This window comes from Tachypleus tridentatus, unplaced genomic scaffold (genome assembly GCF_004210375.1).
Source record: "Tachypleus tridentatus isolate NWPU-2018 unplaced genomic scaffold, ASM421037v1 Hic_cluster_1, whole genome shotgun sequence".
Lineage (NCBI taxonomy): Eukaryota > Metazoa > Arthropoda > Merostomata > Xiphosura > Limulidae > Tachypleus > Tachypleus tridentatus.
Window position 1 is genome coordinate 24,086,853 of NW_027467777.1, and position 27,574 is coordinate 24,114,426.

General features: G+C 35.1%; 1 protein-coding gene across 4 annotated transcripts; it reads left to right on the top strand.

The window, feature by feature from the left end:
- LOC143242057 (uncharacterized) lies at positions 1-27,561 on the top strand. 4 transcript variants are annotated; one of them, XM_076485407.1, is made up of 7 exons: positions 1-84; positions 994-1,035; positions 2,897-3,006; positions 9,680-10,032; positions 10,792-12,462; positions 26,056-26,207; positions 26,784-27,561. In XM_076485407.1, exons 1-6 carry the CDS (start codon positions 48-50, stop codon positions 26,204-26,206), a joined length of 2,364 nt encoding a protein of 787 aa, XP_076341522.1. In that variant the 5' UTR covers positions 1-47; the 3' UTR covers position 26,207; positions 26,784-27,561. The 4 variants fall into 4 exon arrangements, with proteins under 4 accessions (XP_076341522.1, XP_076341523.1, XP_076341524.1 ...); XM_076485408.1 differs by having other exon boundaries at positions 10,792-12,456; XM_076485409.1 differs by lacking the exon at positions 994-1,035.
- Positions 27,562-27,574: the final 13 nt, after the last annotated feature.

The window sequence follows — 27,574 nt, forward strand, 5'->3', positions numbered from 1 at the left end:
AAGACTTGGAACAAAAGTTATCTACACTGAAGAAACAAACAGAAATCATGAAAGCCAAGCAAAGAAAACCATTATCTGATGGAGGTAAGTCATTGAACAACATGATTTGGTAGAATACAAAATCTCTAAGATTTCCTTTGTTGGTAGGATATAAATATTTCAGGATGATGGTTATTGTTTGTTTCATATAAAATCTCCTTTAATTTTCTTGTCGACTGATGTGGTAATAGGACAATCCTCTAAAGTCTCAATCACTAGAAACAGTAGATATTTTGTTAATTTGATAACGTTCAGAGGGATTATTCATCTATGAATAAACATTTTATCCACTTCCTCTTTCTAATAAACAAATGGAAACATTCTAGAATGTCATTTCATTATATATTTGATAGTTGTTAATATTGCTTTGTGACTATGCATCTTTGAATAATTGTTAACAGTACCTTGTGGTTAAGCATGTTTGGATAGGATAGTTGTTAATAGTACCTTGTAGTTGCTATGCTTGGATAGTTGTTAGTAGTGCCTTGTGGTTAAGCATGTTTGGATAGTTGTTAGTGGTACCTTGTGGTTAAGCATGTGTGGACAGTTGTTAATAGTACCTTGTGGTTAAACACGTTTAGATATTTGTTAGTGGCACCTTGTGGCTAAGCATGTTTGGATAGGACAGTTGTTAGTAGCACCTTGTGGTTAAGCATATTTGAATAGTTGTTAATAGCACCTTGTGGTGAAGCATGTTTTAATATTTTAGTGGTACTTTGTGGTTACGCATGTTTTGATATTTTTTAGTGGTACTTTGTGGTTAAGCATGCCCGATAGTTGTTAGTATTACCTTGTGGTTAACCATGTTTGGATTGTTGTTAGTAGTAACTTGTGGTTAAGCATACTTGGATAGTTGTCAATAGTGACTTATAGACTTTGGTAGCAATGGTGCGCCATTGAGTTGTGTAGTTTATCTGACATTGCTTGTTAGGCTAACAGAGTTTCTTTTTCTAGAACCAAGTGAAGACAGTGTCAGTCACTCTACTGATGATAATGGTGAGACATCAAATATTTTTATACTGTGTTGTGATTGGTCCAGTATCACTAACTTTATAAACCTCACCAAACTGTTTTATCAGTCAGATGGTAACACTGTCTATGTAGGGATGACTTAGAGCTGTTCTTATCAATCAGATTGTAACACTGTCTAAGTAGGGAGGACTTAGAGCTGTTCTTATCAATCAGATGGTAACACTGTCTATGTAGGAATGACTTAGAGCTGTTCTTATTAATCAGATGGTAAAACTGTCTCTGTATGGTTGACTTAGAACTGTTCTTATCAGTCAGATGGTAACACTGTCTATGTAGGGATGACTTAGAGCTGTTCTTATCAATCAGATGGTAACATTGTCTATGTAGGGATGACTTAGAGCTGTTCTTATCTATCAGATGGTAACACTGTCATGTAGGGATGACTTAGAGCTGTTCTTATCAATCAGATGGTAACATTGTCTATGTAGGAATGACTTAGAGCTGTTCTTATCAGTCATATTGTAACACTGTCTATGTAGGGATGACTTACAACTGTTCTTATCAGTCAGATGGTAGGACTGTCTCTGTAGGGATGACTTAGAACTCTTCTTATCAATCAGATGGTAACACTGTTTATGTAGGGATGACTTAGAGCTGTTCTTAACAATCAGATGGTAACACTGTTTATGTAGGAATGACTTAGATCTGTTCTTATCAGTCAGATTGTAACACTGTTTATGTAGGGATGACTTACAACTGTTCTTATCAGTCAGATGGTAACACTGTCTATGTAGGGATGACTTATAACTGTTCTTATCAGTCAGATGGTAGGACTGTCTCTGTAGGGATGACTTAGAACTCTTCTTATCAATCAGATGGTAACACTGTTATGTAGGGTTGATGTTTCAAATATTTTTTTCCTCTTATGGTGTTACTATAATTATTTAACGATATTTTATAATGATTTCTGATGTAATGACTTGGTCACAAGTTTTGAGAATGTCTGTTAATATTGTAGTTTTAATTTTCCGTTCTTTTTCATAATTTTTGTTACGTTATAACTCAAAAACTGAAACAGTGGTGTCAACCAGTTTTACTGACATGAAATAGTTTTAAACAGATAATTCACTTTTGTAGGTATTATTAATAAAAAAAGTCACGATTTTAGTGTGTTATTATTAGTTCTTGAAGTTAGCTTTCTTACAGAAATGTGGTGTTCCTTGAGAAAGCTAAAGTATTTGGTGAAACCAGAATTGTCAGCCAATAACAGATAAACAATGAATATTACAGTTGAAATCTCACTGTGTTTAGAATCTTGTTATGAATGAAACCTTCCTATGTCTACTGAAATACTGCATTAGAGAAAAATGCAAACAAACAGTTAGAAACATGTCAATAAAGTAAGTAAATATATTAATGGCATTTTTATCATCTTTACCTTAATGGTTTGGCTGGAATTAGAGTTTAGCAACATATATAACCAATGAGTTAATTTATGCTATTTTTTGTATGTAAACGTTGTATTACATTGTATGCCTGTTCTATTATGGAGGGATGATGGAAATGCCATCCTTGCTATCCTACTTGCATAATAATACCCATCCCTATATTTACTTCTGTTTATGAACAGTATTTGGTTGTTTTATGACTGGTATTATTTATTTCTAACACATGATAATTTATAGCTAGTTACGTTTTGTGTATGATGCATTGTCTTAATGAAATATTCTAAATCAACCAAACTTGTTGCTTGGTAATGTTCTTACATATAAAAGATGGAATGGTATTGGCTATTAAAATCTTTATAAATTTAATTTTTCACATTCTTCTATAACAAGCATGCATTAGTGCTGAATTTACTCCATCACTGTGTACTTTTCAACAGGTGATAAATGTTTCTTGAGTGAAGAAAATAGTTTGTGTGGTGATAAACCCAGGCTTCAAACTAAGCCTAATGAAAAGAACAGCAGGAACTTGGTTCACAGAGAATGTTCAGTGAGTACTGATTTGTTACATATGCTTGATCCCCTAGTAACTTCAAATAAATCGAAAGAAGTTGGCTTTTCCCATATACCTCTAACAATACGTTTTTTGATGACAATAATTCTCTTACACTATCAAGTCACATTGGAGAGAAAATTTGACTGAGTCACAAAATTAGAAACCTGATAACTTATGCAATTTCTGGAGACAATTTACTTTAGGTAAAATTAGGAATGATTAGAAAGCTGATAATGTATATTGTTAAGCATACAATTGTATGGTTAGAAAGCAGACAGTGTGTTTTGTTAAGCATACAATTGTATGGTTAGAAAGTCGACAGTGTGTTTTCTTAAGCATACGATTGTATGGTTAGAAAGCCGACAGTGTGTATTGTTACATACAATTGTATGGTTAGAAAGCAGACAGTGTGTTTTGTTAAGCATACAATTGTATGGTTAGAAAGCCGACAGTGTGTTTTCCTTAAGCATACGATCAGTATGGTTAGAAAGTCGACAGTGTGTATTGTTAAGCATACAATTGTATGGTTACAAAGCCGACAGTGTGTATTGTTGCCATTACGATTGAATGGTTACAAAGTCGACAGTGTGTTTTGTTGGCATACGATTGAATGGTTACAAAAGCCGACAGTGTGTATTGTTAAACGCATACAATTGTATGGTTAGAGTCAACAGTGTAAGTTTTGTTAAACGCCACACAAATTGCATGGTTAGAAGAGCCGAGCAGTTTTGTTTTCGACTGAATGGTTACAAAGCACACGTGTATGGTTAGAAAGCAATGACAATGTGTGTATTGTTAAGCATACAATTGTATGGTTAGAAAGCCAACAGTGTGTTTTGTTAAGCATACAACTGTATGGTTAGAAAGTCGACAGTGTGTTTTCTTAAGCATACGAACTGTATGGTTAGAAAGTCGACAGTGTAGTTTTGTTACGCATACAATTGTATGGTTACAAAGTCGACAGTGTGTATTGTTAAGCACACGATTGAATGGTTAGAAAGTCGACAGTGTCCATTGTTAAGCATACAACTGTATGGTTAGAAAGTCGACAGTGTGTATTGTTGCCACACAATTGGCTGGTTAGTCGACGAGTCAATTGTGTACAATTTTGGTTAGACAATCGACAGTGTGTATTGTTACACAACAGGTTGAAGAAAGTCGACAGCGTGTTGTTCTTAAGCATACAACTGCATGGTTAGAAGCCGACAGTGTGTATTGTTAAGCATACAATCAGGCTATGGTTAGAAAGTCGACAGTGTGTATTGTTAAGCATACAATTGTATGGTTAGAAAGCCGACAGTGTGTATTGTTGGCATACAATTGTATGGTTAGAAAGTCGACAGTGTGTATTGTTGCATACAACTGTATGGTTAGAAAGACAGTGTGTAATGTTGTTACTAACGATCATATGGGCAGAAAGTCGACAGCAGTGTCTTTGTTACATTGTAACGATTATATGGGTAGAGTCGACAGTGTGTTTGTTGCACACGATCATATGGTTAGGAGTCGACAGTGTGTATTGTTGCACAACCATCAGTATGGTTTTAGGAGTCGACAGTGTGTTTTGTTACACATACAATGACTGTATGGTTAGAAAGTCGACAGTGTGTTTTGTTAAGCATACGATGTATGGTTAGAAAGTCGACAGTGTGTTTTGTTAAACATACGATCATATGGTTAGAAAGTCGACAGTGTGTATTGTTAAGCATACGATTGAATGGTTACAGCCGACAGTGTGTTTTGTTAAGCATACGATTGAATGGTTACAAAGCCGACAGTGTGTTTTGTTAAGCATACAATTGTATGGTTAGAAAGTCAACAGTGTGTTTTGTTAAAGCATACGATCGGTTAGAAAGTCGACAGTGTATTGTTAAGCATACAATTGTATGGTTAGAAAGTCGACAGTGTGTATTGTTAAACATACAACTTGTATGGTTAGAAAGTCGACAGTGTGTAAATGTTAAGCATACAATCATATGGGCAGAAAGTCGACAGCAGTGTTTTGTTAAACATACAATTGTATGGTTAGAAAGCCGACAGTGTGTTTTGTTAAGCATACGATTGTATGGTTAGAAAGTCGACAGTGTGTATTGTTAAGCATACGATTGTATGGTTAGAAAGTCGACAGTGTGCATTGTTAAAGCATACAATTGTATGGTTAGAAAGTCGACAGCGTGTATTGTTAAGCCATACGATTATATGGTTAGAAAGTCGACAGTGTGTATTGTTAAGCATACAACTTGTATGGTTAGAAAGTCGACAGTGTGTTTTGTTAAGCATACGAATTGTATGGTTAGAGTCGACAGTGTGTTTTGTTAACGCCAATACAATTGTATGGTTAGAAAGTCGACAGTGTGTTTTGTTAAAGCATACAATTGTATGGTTAGAAAGTCGACAGTGTGTTTTGTTAAGCATACAATTGTATGGTTAGAAAGTCGACAGTGTGTGTTTGTTAAACGCATACAATTGTATGGTTAGAAAGCCGACAGTGTGTATTGTTAAGCATACAATTGTATGGTTAGAAAGTCGACAGTGTCTATTGTTAAGCATATACAATCAGTATGGTTAGAAAGCCGACAGTGTGTTTTGTTAAGCATACAATTGTATGGTTAGAAAGTCGAACAGTGTGTATTGTTGGCCATACAATGTGTATGGTTAGAAAGTCGACAGTGTGTATTGTTAAGCATACAATTGTATGGTTAGAAAGTCGACAGTGTGTATTGTTACATTCAATTGTATGGTTAGAAAGTCGACAGTGTATTGTTAAAGCATACCGATTGGGTTAGAAAACCGACAGTGTGTATTGTTAAGCATACAATTGTATGGTTAGAAAGCCGCCAGTGTGTTTTTTTAAGCATACAATTGTATGGTTAGAAAGCCGCCAGTGTGTATTGTTAAGCATACAACTGTATGGTTAGAAAGTCGACAGTGTGTGTTGTTAAACTTACAAGTGTATGGTTAGAAAGTCGACAGTGTGTATTGTTAAACATACAATTGTATGGTTAGAAAGTCGACAGTGTGTATTGTTACTACGCCAATGCATGGTTAGAAAGTCGACAGTGTGTATTGTTAAGCATACGATTGTATGGTTAGAAAGTCGACAGTGTATTGTTAAGCATACGATTGTGTATGGTTAGAAAGTCGACAGTGCGTGCATTGTTACATACCGATCAGTATGGTTAGAAAGCCGACAGTGTGTTTTGTTGCAATACAACCAGTATGGTTAGAAAGTCGACAGTGTGTATTGTTACATCCAACTGTATGGTTAGAGAGTCGACAGTGTGTATTGTTAAGCATACAATTGTATGGTTAGAAAGTCGACAGTGTGTATTGTTAATCATACAATTGTATGGTTAGAAAGTCGACAGTGTGTTTTGTTAAACGCATACAATTGTATGGTTAGAAAGTCGACAGTGTGTTTTGTTAAACATATCAATTGTATGGTTAGAAAGTCGACAGTGTGTATTGTTAAGCATACAATTGTATGGTTAGAAAAGTCCGACAGTGTGTATTGTTAAGCATACGATTGACTGTATGGTTAGAAAGCCGACAGTGTGTTTTGTTAAGCATACGATTGTATGGTTAGAAAGCCGACAGTGTGTATTGTTAAGCATACGATTGTATGGTTAGAAAGCCGACAGTGTGTATTGTTAAGCATACGATTATATGGTTAGAAAGCCGACAGTGTGTATTGTTAAGCATACAATTGTATGGTTAGAAAGCCGACAGTGTGTATTGTTAAGCATACAATTGTATGGTTAGAAAGCCGACAGTGTGTATTGTTAAGCATACAATTGTGTATGGTTAGAAAACCGACAGTGTGTTTTGTTACGCATACAATTGTATGGTTAGAAAGCCGACAGTGTGTTTTGTTACGCATACAATTGAATGGTTAGAAAGCCGACAGTGTGTATTGTTAAGCATACGATTATATGGTTAGAAAGCCGACAGTGTGTATTGTTAAGCATACGATTGTATGGTTAGAAAGCCGACAGTGTGTTTTGTTAAGCATACGATTGTATGGTTAGAAAGCCGACAGTGTGTATTGTTAAGCATACAATTGTATGGTTAGAAAGCCGACAGTGTGTTTTGTTACGCATACAATTGTATGGTTAGAAAGCCGACAGTGTGTTTTGTTAAGCATAGAATTGTATGGTTAGAAAGCCGACAGTGTGTTTTGTTAAGCATACAATTGTATGGTTAGAAAGCCGACAGTGTGTTTTGTTAAGCATACAATTGTATGGTTAGAAAGCTAACAGTGTGCATTGTTAAGCATACAATTGTATAGGTAGAAAACCAACAGTGCGTATTTATTTTTCTACCTTGTATATTTCAGTTGTCAACAGATCTCAAGAATGTTCCCTTTTCATAGTATGATAATTTCTCAGTAACATGACAATCTTCTTGATATTTTGTTTATTTTTATATTTTCTTCATGTATATATATATGTTATCTCTTCACTTTATAATTAATATCTTTAATTGTAAATGTTTCAGTCTGGCATATTGTGTGAGGTTTCCACCATGGTTCTGATAAGACCACCAGTTTTCAATTAAAAACAAAACAGTAATGGGTTTGTAACTCCTTCTGAATGACCAATAAAGTAGCCAAAAATAATTTATATATATGTATAATGTTGGAGGTTGTGCCTAAATCATTATTTCACGTTATATATCAGGCCAGTTATTTGGTAATTATGTATATGTGTTAGAGATTACAGTTTCAGCAAAGGCCTCCATGTTGCAGATTCTCTTTTCCATTTTACCTTTGGGGAAATTCAAAAGAAATCTGAAACATATACATATGTGTGTTTAAAACTTTAATCATTCACTATTGTTTTGTTCAGCTTATTGTTACTTTAGTTCTCTGTTTTAATATCTGAAACTTTGTTTTATCAGAAAAGGATTTAAACAAATCTGAAACTGGTGGCAAAATGAGATGTCATATATATATATAGATAAGTTTCATACATGTATATTATAGAATTACAGAAATTTCAAATTATGGAGGAGTCATCAGATGTAGAACATGACAAGTGATTAGTTTCATACATGTATATTATAAAATTACAGAAATCTGAAATTATGGAGAAATCATCGGACATATAACGTAAACAGTTTCATACATGTATATTATAAAATTACAGAAATCTGAAATTATGGAGAAGTTATCAGATGTAGAACATGAACAGTTTCATACATGTATATTATAGAATTACACAAATCTGAAACTATGGAGGAGTCATCAGACATATAACGTGAACAGTTTCATATGTGTTTATTATAGAATTACAGAAATCTGAAAATCAGATGTAGAACATGAACAGTTTCATACATGTATATTACAGAATTACAGAAATCTGAAACTATGCAGGAGTCATCAGACGTAGAACATGAACAGTTTCATATGTGTATATTACAGAATTACAGAAATCTGAAACTATGTAGGAGTCATCAGACGTAGAACATGAACAGTTTCATACGTGTATATTATAGAATTACACAAATCTGAAACTATGCAGGAGTCATCAGACATAGAACATGAACAGTTTCATACGTGTATATTATAGAATTACAGAAATCTGAAAATCAGATGTAGAACATGAACAGTTTCATACATGTATATTACAGAATTACAGAAACCTGAAACTATGCAGGAGTCATCAGACATAGAACATGAACAGTTTCATACATGTATATTACAGAATTACAGAAACCTGAAACTATGCAGGAGTCATCAGACATAGAACATGAACAGTTTCATACGTGTATATTATAGAATTACAGAAATCTGAAAATCAGATGTAGAACATGAACAGTTTCATACATGTATATTACAGAATTACAGAAACCTGAAACTATGCAGGAGTCATCAGACATAGAACATGAACAGTTTCATACATGTATATTACAGAATTACAGAAACCTGAAACTATGCAGGAGTCATCAGACATAGAACATGAACAGTTTCATACGTGTATATTATAGAATTACAGAAATCGGAAAATCAGATGTAGAACATGAACAGTTTCATACATGTATATTACAGAATTACAGAAATCTGAAACTATGCAGGAGTCATCAGACATAGAACATGAACAGTTTCATATGTGTATATTACAGAATTACAGAAATCTGAAACTATGCAGGAGTCATCAGACGCAGAACATAAACAGTTTCATACGTGTATATTATAGAATTACACAAATCTGTAACTATGCAGGAGTCATCAGACGTAGAACATGAACAGTTTCATACGTGTATATTATAGAATTACACAAATCTGAAACTATGCAGGAGTCATCAGATGTAGAACATGAACAGTGATTAGTTTCATACATTAAGTCACTTTGTAACCATTAAAATAATGATTATCTGGACATTTAATTGTCAAAATACCAAATTTGACATCCTAATGTCTCCAAGAGATATTCTCATGAATAAAGTGGACAACAGTTTGCAGTCCATTGTTTTTATGAGGTCTTCATTAAGTGAGACAGGAATTCATAAAGTATTTGCTCAAACAAATTTATTAATTCATGTTTCAGTGAATAACAACTTTATGGAACCTAATTTTACTAACAAAAGTAAAAGTTCCTTTGTAACACTAAAATTAAAAACTTGTTTGAATGTGAAAACAGCGATAATATTATATTTATTTTACCAGGTTCCAAGAAGTCCATCAACACCAAGTTCTTTATCTTCAGCTGATGTACCAACAAGCCCTTGTTCTGCCCCATCAAGTCCAACTAAGTATCGACAGTCTACTTTGGAGCAGAGAAGACATTGCAGTGTATCACTACCAAGAAGTTCTTTCCAAATTTTAGATGGTAGAACAATGCCAGCACACACATTCAATGAACAGCGTAAAAAAAATGTTTTGAGACAGGTGAAAACCTCCCCAGTTGTTCGGACGCTCTCCAAGGTACACAGCTCTGGCTGTCCCTCAACGTGCTCAGACTACGAAACTGTCAGCTCTGAAGGTGCTGTATCCCTACAGACCAGTCTTCGTTGCCCTGGGTAATTTGTTTGTTTTTACATCAGATGTGTCCCAGTATTCCATCATAATCTGTCAAGTCATGTGTACTGTTCCAAACCACTTTCTCCATACACTCCAGTGTTAATGATCCAAGCTAAAGCTGTGTTATTGTTCCATTTATATTTATCTATAACACATGAATATAGTTGAGATTTGTGATTGATATGTAGACTCGTTTTATGTATCACAGTAAACTATTGGCTACTGATATATACACACTTCATACTACAGTAAACTATTAGTATCCATTTTAATGGATTGTAGATAGAAGATACTATTAGTATCCATTTTAATGAATTATACATACAAGATACTATTAGTAGCCATTTTAATGGATTATACATAGAAGATACTATTAGTATCCATTCTAATGGATTGTACATACAAGATACTATTAGTATCCATTCTAATGGATTGTACATACAAGATACTATTAGTATCCATTTTAATGGATTGTACATACAAGATACTATTAGTATCCATTTTAATGGATTATACATACAAGATACTATTAGTATCCATTTTAATGGATTGTACATACAAGATACTATTAGTATCCATTTTAATGGATTATACATACAAGATACTATTAGTATCCATTCCCATGGATTGTACATAGAAGATACGTTATTGTGTTAAATATAAGACCTTGAAATGGTCCTTAACTCTTTGTGTATGCAAAGCAACATATGTCTCTTACATGTTTCGATACTGTATATATTGATTCTTTCCTTTTTCAGATTTGGGTTATGCAATGATACAGAGATCTCTAACTTGTACAATGTAAGCAGTCAGAGAACCAGCACAGTGTTTGATAGCCAGGATGACCTTTTCACCTTCTCTCTGAAGAATAATGATACAAAGAGTTGTTTGGTAGATGATGGGTTTTTAGAAAGTCAGCCTGGTCTCTCAGATCGTCCAAGTCGTTCCAGATGTTTAGAAAGTCAGCCTGGTCTCTCAGATCGTCCAAGTCGTTCCAGATGTTTAGAAAGTCAGCCTGGTCTCTCAGATCGTCCAAGTCGTTCCAGATGTTTAGAAAGTCAGCCTGGTCTCTCAGATCGTCCAAGTCGTTCCAGATGTTTCTCATTAGATTTCTCTTCCCACTCTAACAGTTGTAAGAAACTCCTTAGTGTTCCAAAAGAAATACAGAAACACCGAAAACATTATGACTCTTCAATATGCAGCGTTTTTCAAGATGAATGTAGTAAAAGCTTTTCTCCAGGTATATTGTCTGCAAACACCAGTTCCAAAGAAAATGATAGTAGTGGATGTAACAAAGATCAAAGTATTTCAGAAAACAAGCCTTTTAAAATTGTGAAAATAATTCCAAAAATCGTTTTCTCTACCTCCAAAGAAAATCTTACAGTTGATGAAATGAATAACTCTAACAGAGAGAAGGTTTTATGTAACAAAGGGGTTTTTAATGAATGTTCTCCACATAATAACAATATGGATTATTTTACAAACCCCAATAAATTGGACAATGACCAGAGTAAAGTACCTGAAAGTTCTTATCTTGTTTCTTCTGTTGAACCTTATACTTCAAACTCTGTTTCAGACAATAAAAGTCAGAATATTTCAGTGAACAAGAAACATTCTCTACATATTAGTTTCCTGGACCATAAACGTGCTACTAACAACTGCAGCTCTCCAAATAATCTGACAAACAGAAGAAAAGGTTCCTTTACTTCATGGAAGGGAACAGAACTGACAGGGATAAACCGATCTGTTGAAATGAAGTCGTTGCTTTCATTCTGGTCATCACTGAATTCAGCAACCAATCAGCATCGTTCATGTAATGCATCATTTAATCAACTTCAATCATCAGAAACATTTACTAATCACCACTCATCTGTAAATTTACAAACCAATCAGCATACTTCACAGAATTTGGCATCCAATCAGCATATGTTAAAAAATTCGTCAGCCAATCAGCATGTATCACAAAAATCGTCATCTCATCAACAGACAATGTTAAGCTCACCCAATAATCAAAATTCACCTCTACAAGGAATGCAAAGCTCCTGTTGTCATTCTAACAGCAGAGGAAACCAAAATAGTGCTCGTCTGTTACCATCTAAGAGAATAATACAAAACGCATACAACACCAAACTAGAGAGTGGGGGACAGTTACCTGTTGCCTCCATAGAAAGAAATTACTCTTATTCAGATCTTCAAAAAGTCAAAAAAGTATCTACAGAGTCCCCAAGAACCTTTTCAGTCAAAAATCCAAATAATACTTTAAAGTATTTTAGAGTCTACTGTGAGACACCTCAAAGTAAAGTTTTTTCAAAAACAAAATCAGCAAATACTGGTTTGGTCAGAAACTCATCAGCTCAGCTTACTAACCAATCTCAAGAAGTGCCAAAGATCACAGTTTCTTCTCCAGATGAACAAGTAACAGGGTCAGTGTAAGTTATTTGTTGTTAGGTTTATTCATCATCAAAACTACAGTAAACTTACATTTTCGTGTAATTCTTTAAAATAAGTATTCTGACCATAATTTAAAAATAAAATTATATATATAATTTATAACTTTCAGGTTAAAAACTGGTATGTTTACATAACATATACCTTGTGTTCTGTAAGACGAGATAAAGACATGTTGATGTTAAATTTATAATTCACTATTACGGTTATAGTAACAACTCAGAAAATTATACTTATGTTGAACATAAAACATTGTGGCTGTCTTCCCTTCTATACTGAACATAACAAAAAGTAGCTCTCTTCCCTCCTATAGTGAAGGTAACAACAGTGGCTCTCTTTCCTACTATACTGAACATAACAAACAGTGGCTCTCTACCCTTGTATACCAGACAACAAACACTGGCTGTATTCCACAATATATTGAAGGTCACAAACAGTGGCTCTCTTCACTTGTATAATGAATGTAACAAACAGTAGCTCTCTATACTGAACGAAGCAGACAGTACTCTCTTCCCTTGTATAGTAAACGAAACAGACAGTGGCTCTCTTACCTTCTATAATAAACGTAACAAACGGTAGCTGTCTTCCCTTCTCTAGTGAACGTAACAGACAATGGCTCTCTTCCCTAGTATACGTAATATAACAAACAATGGCTCCCTTCTCTTGTATAGTAAACGTAACAAGCAGTGGCTATCTTACCTTCTATAATAATCATAACTAATAGTTGCTGTTTTGCCTTTTATACTGCACATAACAGACAGTGGCTCTCTTCTCTTATACACTGCACGTAACAAACACCTAGCTCTCTTCCCTTCTATATTGAAGGTAATAAGCAGTAGCTCTCTTCCCTTCTACATTGAAGGTAACAAACAGTGGCTCTCTTCTCTTCTGTATGGAGCATGACAAATATTGGCTCTCTTTCCTTGTATACAGAACATAACAAACAGTGGTTCTCTTCATTTCTATACTAAACGTAATAAACAGTGGCTCTCTTCCTTTGTAAACTGAAAGTAACAAACAGTGGCTCTATTCTCCTGTATATTGAAAGTAGCAAACAGTGGCTCTATTCTCCTGTATACTGAAAGTAACAAACAGTGGCTCTATTCTCCTGTATATTGAAAGTAACAAACAGTGGCTCTATTCTCCTGTATATTGAAAGTAACAAACAGTAGCTCTATTCTCTTGTATACTGAATGTAACAAACAGTAGCTCTCTTCTCTTGTGTATGGAGCATGACAAATATTGGCTCTCTTTCCTTGTATACAGAACATAACAAACAGTGGTTCTCTTCATTTCTATACTAAACGTAATAAACAGTGGCTCTCTTCCTTTGTAAACTGATAGTAGCAAACAGTGGCTCTATTCTCCTGTATACTGAAAGTAACAAACAGTGGCTCTATTCTCTTGTATACTGAATGTAACAAACAGTAGCTCTCTTCTCTTCTGTATGGAGCATGACAAATATTGGCTCTCTTTCCTTGTATACAGAACATAACAAACAGTGGTTCTCTTCATTTCTATACTAAACGTAATAAACAGTGGCTCTCTTCCTTTGTAAACTGAAAGTAGCAAACAGTGGCTCTATTCTCCTGTATACTGAAAGTAACAAACAGTGGCTCTATTCTCCTGTATACTGAAAGTAACAAACAGTGGCTCTATTCTCCTGTATATTGAAAGTAACAAACAGTGGCTCTCTTCTCCTGTATATTGAAAGTAGCAAACAGTGGCTCTATTCTCCTGTATACTGAAAGTAACAAACAGTGGCTCTATTCTCCTGCATACTGAAAGTAACAAACAGTGGCTCTATTCTCCTGTATACTGAAAGTAACAAACAGTGGCTCTATTCTCCTGTATATTGAAAGCAGCAAACAGTGGCTCTATTCTCCTGCATACTGAAAGTAACAAACAGTAGCTCTATTCTCCTGCATACTGAAAGTAACAAACAGTGGCTCTATTCTCCTGTATACTAAAAGTAACAAACAATGACTCTATTCTCCTGTATATTGAAAGTAACAAACAGTGGCTCTATTCTCCTGAATACTGAAAGTAACAAACAGTGGCTCTGTTCTCCTGTATACTGAAAGTAACAAACAGTGGCTCTATTCTCCTGTATATTGAAAGTAACAAACAGTGGCTCTATTCTCCTGTATACTGAAAGTAACAAACAGTGGCTCTATTCTCCTGTATACTGAAAGTAACAAACAGTGGCTCTATTCTCCTGTATACTGAAAGTAACAAACAGTGGCTCTATTCTCCTGTATATTGAAAGTAACAAACAGTGGCTCTATTCTCCTGTATATTGAAAGTAACAAACAGTGGCTCTATTCTCCTGTATACTGAAAGTAACAAACAGTGGCTCTATTCTCTTGCATACTGAAAGTAACAAACAGTGGCTCTATTCTCCTGTATATTGAAAGTAACAAACAGTGGCTCTATTCTCCTGAATACTGAAAGTAACAAACAGTGGCTCTATTCTCCTGTATACTGAAAGTAACAAACAGTGGCTCTGTTCTCCTGTATACTGAAAGTAACAAACAGTGGCTCTATTCTCCTGTATACTGAAAGTAACAAACAGTGGCTCTGTTCTCCTGTATACTGAAAGTAACAAACAGTGGCTCTATTCTCCTGTATATTGAGAGTAACAAACAGTGGCTCTATTCTCCTGTATACTGAAAGTAACAAACAGTGGCTCTATTCTCCTGTATACTGAAAGTAACAAACACTGGCTCTATTCTCCTGTATACTGAAAGTAACAATCAGTGTCTCTATTCTCCTGTATACTGAAAGTAACAAACAGTGGCTCTATTCTCGTGTTTACTGAAAGTAACAAACAATGGCTCTATTCTCTTGTACACTGAACTTAACAAACAGTGGCTCTCTTCCCTTGTATACGAGACAACAAACACTGGCTGTATTCCACAATATATTGAAGGTAACAAACAGTGGCTCTCTTACCTTGTATACTGAAGGTAACAAGCAGTGGCTCTCTTCACTTGTATAATGAATGTAACAAACAGTGGCTCTCTACCCATCTATACTGAAGTTAACAAACAGTAGCTCTCTATACTGAACGTAGCAGACAGTACTCTCTCCCTTGTATAGTAAACGAAACAGACAGTGGCTCTCTTACCTTCTATAATAAACGTAACAAACGGTAGCTGTCTTCCCTTCTCTAGTGAACGTAACAGACAATGGCTCTCTTCCCTAGTATACGTAATATAACAAACAATGGCTCCCTTCTCTTGTATAGTAAACGTAACAAGCAGTGGCTATCTTACCTTCTATAATAATCATAACTAACAGTTGCTGTTTTGCCTTCTATACTGCACATAACAAACAGTGGCTCTCTTCTCTTATACACTGCACGTAACAAACACCTAGCTCTCTTCCCTTCTATATTGAAGGTAATAAGCAGTAGCTCTCTTCCCTTCTACATTGAATGTAACAAACAGTGGCTCTCTTCTCTTGTGTATGGAGCATGACAAATATTGGCTCTTTTTCCTTGTATACAGAACATAACAAACAGTGGTTCTCTTCATTTCTATACTAAACGTAATAAACAGTGGCTTTCTTCCTTTGTAAACTGAAAGTAACAAACAGTGGCTCTATTCTCCTGTATATTGAAAGTAGCAAACAGTGGCTCTATTCTCCTGTATACTGAAAGTAACAAACAGTGGCTCTATTCTCCTGTATACTGAAAGTAACAAACAGTGGCTCTATTCTCCTGTAAACTGAAAGTAACAAACAGTGGCTCTATTCTCCTGTATATTCAAAGTAGCAAACAGTGGCTCTATTCTCCTGTATATTGAAACTAGCAAACAGTGGCTCTATTCTCCTGTATACTGAAAGTAACAAACAGTGGCTCTATTCTCCTGTATATTCAAAGTAACAAACAGTAGCTCTATTCTCTTGTATACTGAATGTAACAAACAGTAGCTCTCTTCTCTTGTGTATGGAGCATGACAAATATTGGCTCTCTTTCCTTGTATACAGAACATAACAAACAGTGGTTCTCTTCATTTCTATACTAAACGTAATAAACAGTGGCTTTCTTCCTTTGTAAACTAAAAGTAACAAACAGTGGCTCTATTCTCCTGTATATTGAAAGTAGCAAACAGTGGCTCTATTCTCCTGTATACTGAAAGTAACAAACAGTGGCTCTATTCTCCTGTATACTGAAAGTAACAAACAGTGGCTCTATTCTCCTGTATATTGAAAGTAACAAACAGTGGCTCTATTCTCCTGTATATTGAAAGTAACAAACAGAGGCTCTATTCTCCTGTATACTGAAAGTAACAAACAGTGGCTCTATTCTCCTGTATATTGAAAGTAACAAACAGTGGCTCTATTCTCCTGTATACTGAAAGTAACAAACAGTGGCTCTACTTTCCTCAATATTGAAAGTAACAAACAGTGGCTCTATTCTCCTGTATACTGAAAGTAACAAACAGTGGCTCTATTCTCCTGTATACTGAAAGTAACAAACAGTGGCTCTATTCTCCTGTATATTGAAAGTAACAAACAGTGGCTCTATTCTCCTGAATACTGAAAGTAACAAACAGTGGCTCTATTCTCCTGAATACTGAAAGTAACAAACAGTGGCTCTATTCTTTTGTATACTGAAAGTAACAAACAGTGGCTCTATTCTCCTGTATACTGAAAGTAACAAACAGTGGCTCTGTTCTCCTGTATACTGAAAGTAACAAACAGTGGCTCTATTCTCCTGTATACTGAAAGTAACAAACAGTGGCTCTATTCTCCTGTATATTGAAAGTAACAAACAGTGGCTCTATTCTCCTGTATACTGAAAGTAACAAACAGTGGCTCTATTCTCCTGTATACTGAAAGTAACAAACAGTGGCTCTATTCTCCTGTATATTGAAAGTAACAAACAGTGGCTCTATTCTCCTGTATATTGAAAGTAGCAAACAGTGGCTCTATTCTCCTGTATACTGAAAGTAACAAACAGTGGCTCTATTCTCCTGTATATTCAAAGTAACAAACAGTGGCTCTATTCTCCTGTATACTGAAAGTAACAAACAGTGGCTCTACTTTCCTCAATATTGAAAGTATCAAACAGTGGCTCTATTCTCCTGTATACTGAAAGTAACAAACAATGGCTCTGTTCTCCTGTATACTGAAAGTAACAAACAGTGGCTCTATTCTCCTGTATACTGAAAGTAACAAACAGTGGCTCTATTCTCCTGTATAGTGAAAGTAACAAACAATGACTCTATTCTCCTGTATATTGAAAGTAACAAACAGTGGCTCTATTCTCCTGAATACTGAAAGTAACAAACAGTGGCTCTATTCTCCTGTATACTGAGAGTAACAAACAGTGGCTCTGTTCTCCTGTATACTGAAAGTAACAAACAGTGGCTCTATTCTCCTGTATACTGAAAGTAACAAACAGTGGCTCTGTTCTCCTGTATACTGAAAGTAACAAACAGTGGCTCTATTCTCCTGTATATTGAAAGTAACAAACAGTGGCTCTATTCTCCTGTATATTGAAAGTAACAAACAGTGGCTCTATTCTCCTGTATACTGAAAGTAACAAACAGTGGCTCTATTCTCCTGTATACTGAAAGTAACAAACAGTGGCTCTATTCTCCTGTATATTGAAAGTAACAAACAGTGGCTCTATTCTCCTGTATACTGAAAGTAACAAACAGTGGCTCTATTCTCCTGTATATTCAAAGTAACAAACAGTGGCTCTATTCTCCTGTATACTGAAAGTAACAAACAGTGGCTCTATTCTCCTGTATACTGAAAGTAACAAACAGTGGCTCTACTTTCCTCAATATTGAAAGTATCAAACAGTGGCTCTATTCTCCTGTATAGTGAAAGTAACAAACAATGACTCTATTCTCCTGTATATTGAAAGTAACAAACAGTGGCTCTATTCTCCTGTATACTGAAAGTAACAAACAGTGGCTCTGTTCTCCTGTATACTGAAAGTAACAAACAGTGGCTCTATTCTCCTGTATACTGAAAGTAACAAACAGTGGCTCTGTTCTCCTGTATACTGAAAGTAACAAACAGTGGCTCTATTCTCCTGTATACTGAAAGTAACAAACAGTGGCTCTATTCTCCTGTATATTGAAAGTAGAAACAGTGGCTCTATTCTCCTGTATACTGAAAGTAACAAACAGTGGCTCTATTCTCCTGTATACTGAAAGTAACAAACAGTGGCTCTGTTCTCCTGTATACTGAAAGTAACAAACAGTGGCTCTATTCTCCTGTATATTGAAAGTAACAAACAGTGGCTCTATTCTCCTGTATACTGAAAGTAACAAACAGTGGCTCTATTCTCCTGTATACTGAAAGTAACAAACAGTGGCTCTATTCTCCTGTATACTGAAAGTAACAAACAGTGGCTCTATTCTCCTGTATACTGAAAGTAACAAACAGTGGCTCTATTCTCCTGTATACTGAAAGTAACAAACAGTGGCTCTATTCTCCTGTATACTGAAAGTAACAAACAGTGGCTCTGTTCTCCTGTATACTGAAAGTAACAAACAGTGGCTCTATTCTCCTGTATATTGAAAGTAACAAACACTGGCTCTATTCTCCTGTATACTGAAAGTAACAAACAGTGGCTCTATTCTCCTGTATACTGAAAGTAACAAACAGTGGCTCTATTCTCCTGTATACTGAAAGTAACAAACAGTGGCTCTATTCTCCTGTATATTGAAAGTAACAAACAGTGGCTCTATTCTCCTGTATATTGAAAGTAGCAAACAGTGGCTCTATTCTCCTGTATACTGAAAGTAACAAACAGTGGCTCTATTCTCTTGCATACTGAAAGTAACAAACAGTGGCTCTATTCTCCTGTATATTGAAAGTAACAAACAGTGGCTCTATTCTCCTGTATACTGAAAGTAACAAACAGTGGCTCTATTCTCCTGTATACTGAAAGTAACAAACAGTGGCTCTGTTCTCCTGTATACTGAAAGTAACAAACAGTGGCTCTATTCTCCTGTATACTGAAAGTAACAAACAGTGGCTCTGTTCTCCTGTATACTGAAAGTAACAAACAGTGGCTCTATTCTCCTGTATATTGAAAGTAACAAACAGTGGCTCTATTCTCCTGTATACTGAAAGTAACAAACAGTGGCTCTATTCTCCTGTATACTGAAAGTAACAATCAGTGTCTCTATTCTCCTGTATACTGAAAGTAACAAACAGTGGCTCTATTCTCCTGTTTACTGAAAGTAACAAACAATGGCTCTATTCTCTTGTATACTGAACTTAACAAACAGTGGCTCTCTTCCCTTGTATACGAGACAACAAACACTGGCTGTATTCCACAATATATTGAAGGTAACAAACAGTGGCTCTCTTACCTTGTATACTGAAGGTAACAAGCAGTGGCTCTCTTCACTTGTATAATGAATGTAACAAACAGTGGCTCTCTACCCATCTATACTGAAGTTAACAAACAGTAGCTCTCTATACTGAACGTAGCAGACAGTACTCTCTCCCCTTGTATAGTAAACGAAACAGACAGTGGCTCTCTTACCTTCTATAATAAACGTAACAAACGGTAGCTGTCTTCCCTTCTCTAGTGAACGTAACAGACAATGGCTCTCTTCTTTAGTATACGTAATATAACAAACAATGGCTCCCTTCTCTTGTATAGTAAACGTAACAAGCAGTGGCTATCTTACCTTCTATAATAATCATAACTAACAGTTGCTGTTTTGCCTTCTATACTGCACATAACAAACAGTGGCTCTCTTCTCTTATACACTGCACGTAACAAACACCTAGCTCTCTTCCCTTCTATATTGAAGGTAATAAGCAGTAGCTCTCTTCCCTTCTACATTGAATGTAACAAACAGTGGCTCTCTTCTCTTGTGTATGGAGCATGACAAATATTGGCTCTTTTTCCTTGTATACAGAACATAACAAACAGTGGTTCTCTTCATTTCTATACTAAACGTAATAAACAGTGGCTTTCTTCCTTTGTAAACTGAAAGTAACAAACAGTGGCTCTATTCTCCTGTATATTGAAAGTAGCAATCAGTGGCTCTATTCTCCTGTATATTGAAAGTAGCAAACAGTGGCTCTATTCTCCTGTATACTGAAAGTAACAAACAGTGGCTCTATTCTCCTGTATACTGAAAGTAACAAACAGTGGCTCTATTCTCCTGTAAACTGAAAGTGACAAACAGTGGCTCTATTCTCCTGTATATTCAAAGTAGCAAACAGTGGCTCTATTCTCCTGTATATTGAAAGTAGCAAACAGTGGCTCTATTCTCCTGTATACTGAAACTAACAAACAGTGGCTCTATTCTCCTGTATATTCAAAGTAACAAACAGTAGCTCTATTCTCTTGTATACTGAATGTAACAAACAGTAGCTCTCTTCTCTTGTGTATGGAGCATGACAAATATTGGCTCTCTTTCCTTGTATACAGAACATAACAAACAGTGGTTCTCTTCATTTCTATACTAAACGTAATAAACAGTGGCTCTCTTCCTTTGTAAACTAAAGTAACAAACAGTGGCTCTATTCTCCTGTATATTGAAAGTAACAAACAGTGGTTCAATTCTCCTGTATACTGAAAGTAACAAACAGTGGCTCTATTCTCCTGTATATTGAAAGTAACAAACAGTGGCTCTATTCTCCTGTATATTGAAAGTAGCAAACAGTGGCTCTATTCTCCTGTATACTGAAAGTAACAAACAGTGGCTCTATTCTTCTGTATACTGAAAGTAACAAACAGTGGCTCTATTCTCCTGTATATTGAAAGTAACAAACAGTGGCTCTATTCTCCTGTATATTGAAAGTAACAAACAGTGGCTCTATTCTCCTGTATACTGAAAGTAACAAACAGTGGCTCTACTTTCCTCAATATTGAAAGTATCAAACAGTGGCTCTATTCTCCTGTATACTGAAAGTAACAAACAATGGCTCTATTCTCCTGTATACTGAAAGTAACAAACAGTGGCTCTACTTTCCTCAATATTGAAAGTATCAAACAGTGGCTCTATTCTCCTGTATACTGAAAGTAACAAACAGTGGCTCTATTCTCCTGTATACTGAAAGTAACAAACAATGACTCTATTCTCCTGTATATTGAAAGTAACAAACAGTGGCTCTATTCTCCTTAATACTGAAAGTAACAAACAGTGGCTCTATTCTCCTGTATACTGAAAGTAACAAACAGTGGCTCTGTTCTCCTGTATACTGAAAGTAACAAACAGTGGCTCTATTCTCCTGTATACTGAAAGTAACAAACAGTGGCTCTGTTCTCCTGTATACTGAAAGTAACAAACAGTGGCTCTATTCTCCTGTATATTGAAAGTAACAAACAGTGGCTCTATTCTCCTGTATATTGAAAGTAGCAAACAGTGGCTCTATTCTCCTGTATACTGAAAGTAAAAAACAATGGCTCTATTTTCCTGTATACTGAAAGTAACAAACAGTGGCTATATTCTCCTGTATATTGAAAGTAACAAACAGTGGCTCTATTCTCCTGTATATTGACAGTAGCAAACAGTGGCTCTATTCTCCTGTATACTGAAAGTAACAAACAGTGGCTCTATTCTCCTGTATATTCAAAGTAACAAACAATGACTCTATTCTCCTGTATACTGAAAGTAACAAACAGTGGCTCTATTCTCCTGTATATTGAAAGTAACAAACAATGACTCTATTCTCCTGTATATTGAAAGTAACAAACAGTGGCTCTATTCTCCTGAATACTGAAAGTAACAAACAGTGGCTCTATTCTCCTGTATACTGAAAGTAACAAACAGTGGCTCTGTTCTCCTGTATACTGAAAGTAACAAACAGTGGCTCTATTCTCCTGTATACTGAAAGTAACAAACAGTGGCTCTGTTCTCCTGTATACTGAAAGTAGAAACAGTGGCTCTATTCTCCTGTATACTGAAAGTAACAAACAGTGGCTCTATTCTCCTGTATACTGAAAGTAACAAACAGTGGCTCTATTCTCCTGTATATTGAAAGTAACAAACAGTGGCTCTATTCTCCTGTATATTGAAAGTAACAAACAGTGGCTCTATTCTCCTGTATACTGAAAGTAACAAACAGTGGCTCTATTCTCCTGTATATTCAAAGTAACAAACAGTGGCTCTATTCTCCTGTATACTGAAAGTAACAAACAGTGGCTCTACTTTCCTCAATATTGAAAGTATCAAACAGTGGCTCTATTCTCCTGTATACTGAAAGTAACAAACAATGGCTCTATTCTCCTGTATACTGAAAGTAACAAACAGTGGCTCTACTTTCCTCAATATTGAAAGTATCAAACAGTGGCTCTATTCTCCTGTATACTGAAAGTAACAAACAGTGGCTCTATTCTCCTGTATAGTGAAAGTAACAAACAATGACTCTATTCTCCTGTATATTGAAAGTAACAAACAGTGGCTCTATTCTCCTTATACTGAAAGTAACAAACAGTGGCTCTATTCTCCTGTATACTGAAAGTAACAAACAGTGGCTCTGTTCTCCTGTATACTGAAAGTAACAAACAGTGGCTCTATTCTCCTGTATACTGAAAGTAACAAACAGTGGCTCTGTTCTCCTGTATACTGAAAGTAACAAACAGTGGCTCTATTCTCCTGTATATTGAAAGTAACAAACAGTGGCTCTATTCTCCTGTATATTGAAAGTAACAAACAGTGGCTCTATTCTCCTGTATACTGAAAGTAACAAACAGTGGCTCTATTCTCCTGTATACTGAAAGTAACAAACAGTGGCTCTATTCTCCTGTATACTGAAAGTAACAAACAGTGGCTCTATTCTCCTGTATACTGAAAGTAACAAACAGTGGCTCTATTCTCCTGTATATTGAAAGTAACAAACAGTGGCTCTATTCTCCTGTATACTGAAAGTAACAAACAGTGGCTCTATTCTCCTGTATACTGAAAGTAACAAACAGTGGCTCTACTTTCCTCAATATTGAAAGTATCAAACAGTGGCTCTATTCTCCTGTATACTGAAAGTAACAAACATTGGCTCTATTCTCCTGTATACTGAAAGTAACAAACAGTGGCTCTACTTTCCTCAATATTGAAAGTATCAAACAGTGGATCTAATCTCCTGTATACTGAAAGTAACAAACAGTGGCTCTATTCTCCTGTATACTGTACGTAACAAACAGTGGCTCTCTTCCCTCCTATAGTGAAGGTAACAACAGTGGCTCTCTTCCCTTGTATACTGTACGTAACAAACAGTGTCTCTCTTCCCTCAGATAATTATTATATGACATTTCCCCACAAATACAAGAGGTTTTTTTAAGAATGTTTTTTAATGTTTCACAACATTACTTTCACCATATGAAATTATTTTATATTTCTTCTTTCCTGGATTTATTTTTATCTGTAAAATGCACATTTTGTTTTAATCACATGTACTATACGTAGTATTTGTAACGTGATTTGTAGTTTTCTTTGGCTCGATGTTACACATGTATATTACCTTCTAGTTTTCGATTTGGTATGCAAGGAAAACTTGAAACCAACTCTTGATACAGTGTCGTGCACTGTTTTGTAGTGGTAGAGTCCAGTTTTGTGGTTATAACTCTCAACTGTGTGATTTTCTGTAATCACAACAAACAAGTTTCAGGAATTTATTATCTCTTCGTGGAAGAAGTAGCCATTGATGAGACCACCATGTCTTTGTATAGAGATACACTTCTAAGGTTTTGTTTTGATCAAAAATCCTAATATACATATACAACATTAACTAGAAACCACTCATTATGCTGGATTTAATAAACATTTGTTTTGTCTCGATGCGTATAGAGGTTATGAATATGAAAAAGTTAAATATGTAAAAGAAATTAATTAGTGGCGCTATCTAATGTCTTCCTGTGTAACTATGGAGCTTTTGCGATTTAAAGGGAAAGTTCATTGGATTATTTTTCAGCTTTTAGGGTAATTTTAAAGAAAACAATTTAATATAAGTTTTTAACTTGTATATATATATATATATATATACACCCTTGTGCAAATTAATTGAAACAAAACGGAACATTACGATGTTTTCAACGTTTTGCGTTTTATTTCTGAAAATCCAAACATTACTCACAAATTAATACATGATATGACCACCTTTATTTTTCAGAAGATCAGTAATCCGCTTTGGCATCGAGTCTACGAGTTGACTGCAATCTTTACTAATTTTTGCATCGCGGTACGACACCTCAATTATGGCTTCAATTAGCTTATCTTTCGTAGTACATTCTTTTCCCCGAAATCTTTCTTTACAAATCGCCCAAAGATTTTCAATAGGATTTAAGTCCGGAGAGTTTCCAGGTCAGTCCAGCACCTTTATTCGCGTTGTAGTCATAAAAGTATTCACAAGTTTCGATGTGTGGCACTGAGCCAAATCTTGCTGAAAAATGCCAGATCCATCTGGAAATCTCTTTTTCAATTCTGGAATGACTCTTCTCTGCAAAACTTCGATGTACTGTGATCCTCGCATCATACTTTCTACGATATGTAAGCCTCCGACGCCATAGTAGCTGAAAAAGCCCCAAAACATCTTCTTTAAGGGATGTTTTACGAACTGATTGATGTGAGATTCTCGAAGTTTTTCACCTGGAGATCTGCGAACATGCAGACTTCTTTGATTCTGTACGAAGAAATGAGTCTCGTCACTGAATAACACCTTCCTCCATTGTTCTTGCGTCCAGTTCTTGTATTTCAGACCCTACTGATACCGTTTTTTCTTCATTGAGTTAGTAAGAAGTTGTTTTTTTACTGGTCTCCTTGCCCTTCTAACGCAATTTTGAATGACGTAATATTCCTCAAAATTTCGTCATATATACCAAAAATAGATCGACCGCAGTGCAAAACACAGCTAATAACGCCGTCAGTGTGAAAAAAATGACTATTAAAGGAAATCATCGGATCCAGCAAACCTACACCGGCCACCATGCTGAAAATATTGTAAAATGACCATTTGTTTCAATTAATTTGCACAACGGTGTATATACATATGTAACTTAAATTTACAAATATATATATTTTTTAATTGTTATAAAGGAATCTTGTAACAAAGATTCTAAGATTAGGCAGGTTTTGTATATTGCAGTTTACTAAAAACAGGGAAGTGTTGTCAAAGTTAGTCTGTGTTCTGTTTGTCTGACCAAAACGTAAAGGGATTTTTAAAAATGTATTATCACATCTTTAAACATGTATAATAAGTTAGATTCAGTGATAAGTTTGTTTTTCTTGACTATTAGAATTAAAACTTGTGACCTACTTTGTGTCAGTGTCATCTTGTGGACGATGTGGAGATTTATTTTCCCTCCAGTTTATAACATTTTACATCTATGGCGTCATGTATTATCGTCTTGTCCTCTTAAAGTTTCATGTTCTACATGAAATTACAAATTGCACTCCACTCGTATCTGAGCTTTCTCTAACACCATGTTCATGTGGTGTTACTGAATAAAACCTACTAAACTTTACCAATGAAACATTTCTTCAATATGTACATTAGGATATATAAAGTACATTTGTTTTGTTTCTTCCTACGTGATTTCTGCAGATGGAGGGACAGTTTGGTTATGTCATTATTTTATTAACTTGCAGTTTAAGAGAAGAACGTGGCTTTGTTCAAGATGTACAGTCTTTTCAGTTTGGAGGTTCTACAGGTTGTAGATCTCTTGCTGAAGATTTCCACCAGGAAATGATAGCATGGTATGAAAACCACCAGGGAGTGAAGGAAGCAACATTTGTTTAGTGTAAGCAAGTTCTTAAAAATATTCATATGGCGTGAAGAAGGCAGTGTTTTTTTTTATAACAAGTAGTTTCTTAAGTATATTAATATGGATAAATTTGTTTAGTACTAGTGAAGTTGTACAACTTGCTTTTACAATAGCTACTTACACTAAAGTATTCTGTTTACAACACAACTTCTGCAGTTTTTCTGATGTTTTGAATTCATAAATACAATATTCATCCTTCTTTTCAAGCCTTTATGTAAATCAAAAAAATATTTTCTCATGGATTTCTATTTTACATTTTTATCTTGGGATAATTACAGTTGACTTGTCATAGTAGAATGAAAACTTGTGTGATGAGAAATTTCACAAATCTGGAATTATAAAACGAATATTAGAAGGAAATTCTTGGTTCCATAAAATAAAACCTCATTTAGTTGTAGCAGTAGGAATTTGCTTTTTCTATGTTAGTGATATTATATTAGCTTGCATGTTGAAGTTTTAACATGAGATATGAGGATTAATAAGTTACAATTAACAAATCAACTTTTGTTTTGTTTAAAACAGTAACAAATGTTTCTTTTCTGTTCACACCAGGTTATGTTGGTGATTTCTCAACAGTCAACACCAGCTAGTCTGATTCTAAACAGTTACCAGAAAATAGAATGTAGAATTTATAAGATTATGGTAGTATTGAAATAACTTAATATATTTGTAGTTTCTTATTTACTAAGGTGTAATGCCTGAGTGAAGTGTTTATACTAAACAATTGATTGGGGAAGATTTTTAACGGTTGTTATAAGTGGCAAACTTAAAAAGTCGTCCACACATGTATTTAATGTTCCATCTCTCAGATCAAATTACATGAATAACAAAGTTACTTTATTGTATATAGATTTATGAAAAGTGAAACCAATCAGTATTTAACTACAACATTACATAGAATGTGTATGTTAAGTTAAATTATCTGTCAGTTTCACTGGAATGATCAAAACATTTGTATCAAGCATCAACCCAGTATATTCATCTACATCAATCTGTTATTAATAATACAAGCTTCTTTACCTCCATGTGGCTACAAGTGTTGTCCATAATAAAAATATTAAACTTATATTGAGATAAAATAAAATTTTAAAAATTTCAATCTATCCCCACCACACACACACTGCTGTACAACCATATTGCAAGTTTTCTTGTGATGAGTTAGTTTTGCAGTGTAAAATCCAACCTCCCAGCTGGATGCATGTAATTATCCTAAATTATGTTGTTACTTTGTTAAAATAATTTATTACATGTCAAACACAATGTACTTTATTGTATAATACCAGTGTCTTTGTGTGCTTCACAGAAATAATAAATACATTTGTATATCTTGCACAGTTGAAGTC

Coding starts and splice junctions, on each gene's coding strand:
- LOC143242057 (XM_076485407.1), top strand. CDS start 48: ATGAAAGCCAAGCAAAGAAAACCATTATCTGATGGAG. Junction 1,036..2,896: donor TCACTCTACTGATGATAATG/GTGAGACATCAA, acceptor ACTTTTCAACAG/GTGATAAATGTTTCTTGAGT. Junction 12,463..26,055: donor GAACAAGTAACAGGGTCAGT/GTAAGTTATTTG, acceptor ATTAACTTGCAG/TTTAAGAGAAGAACGTGGCT.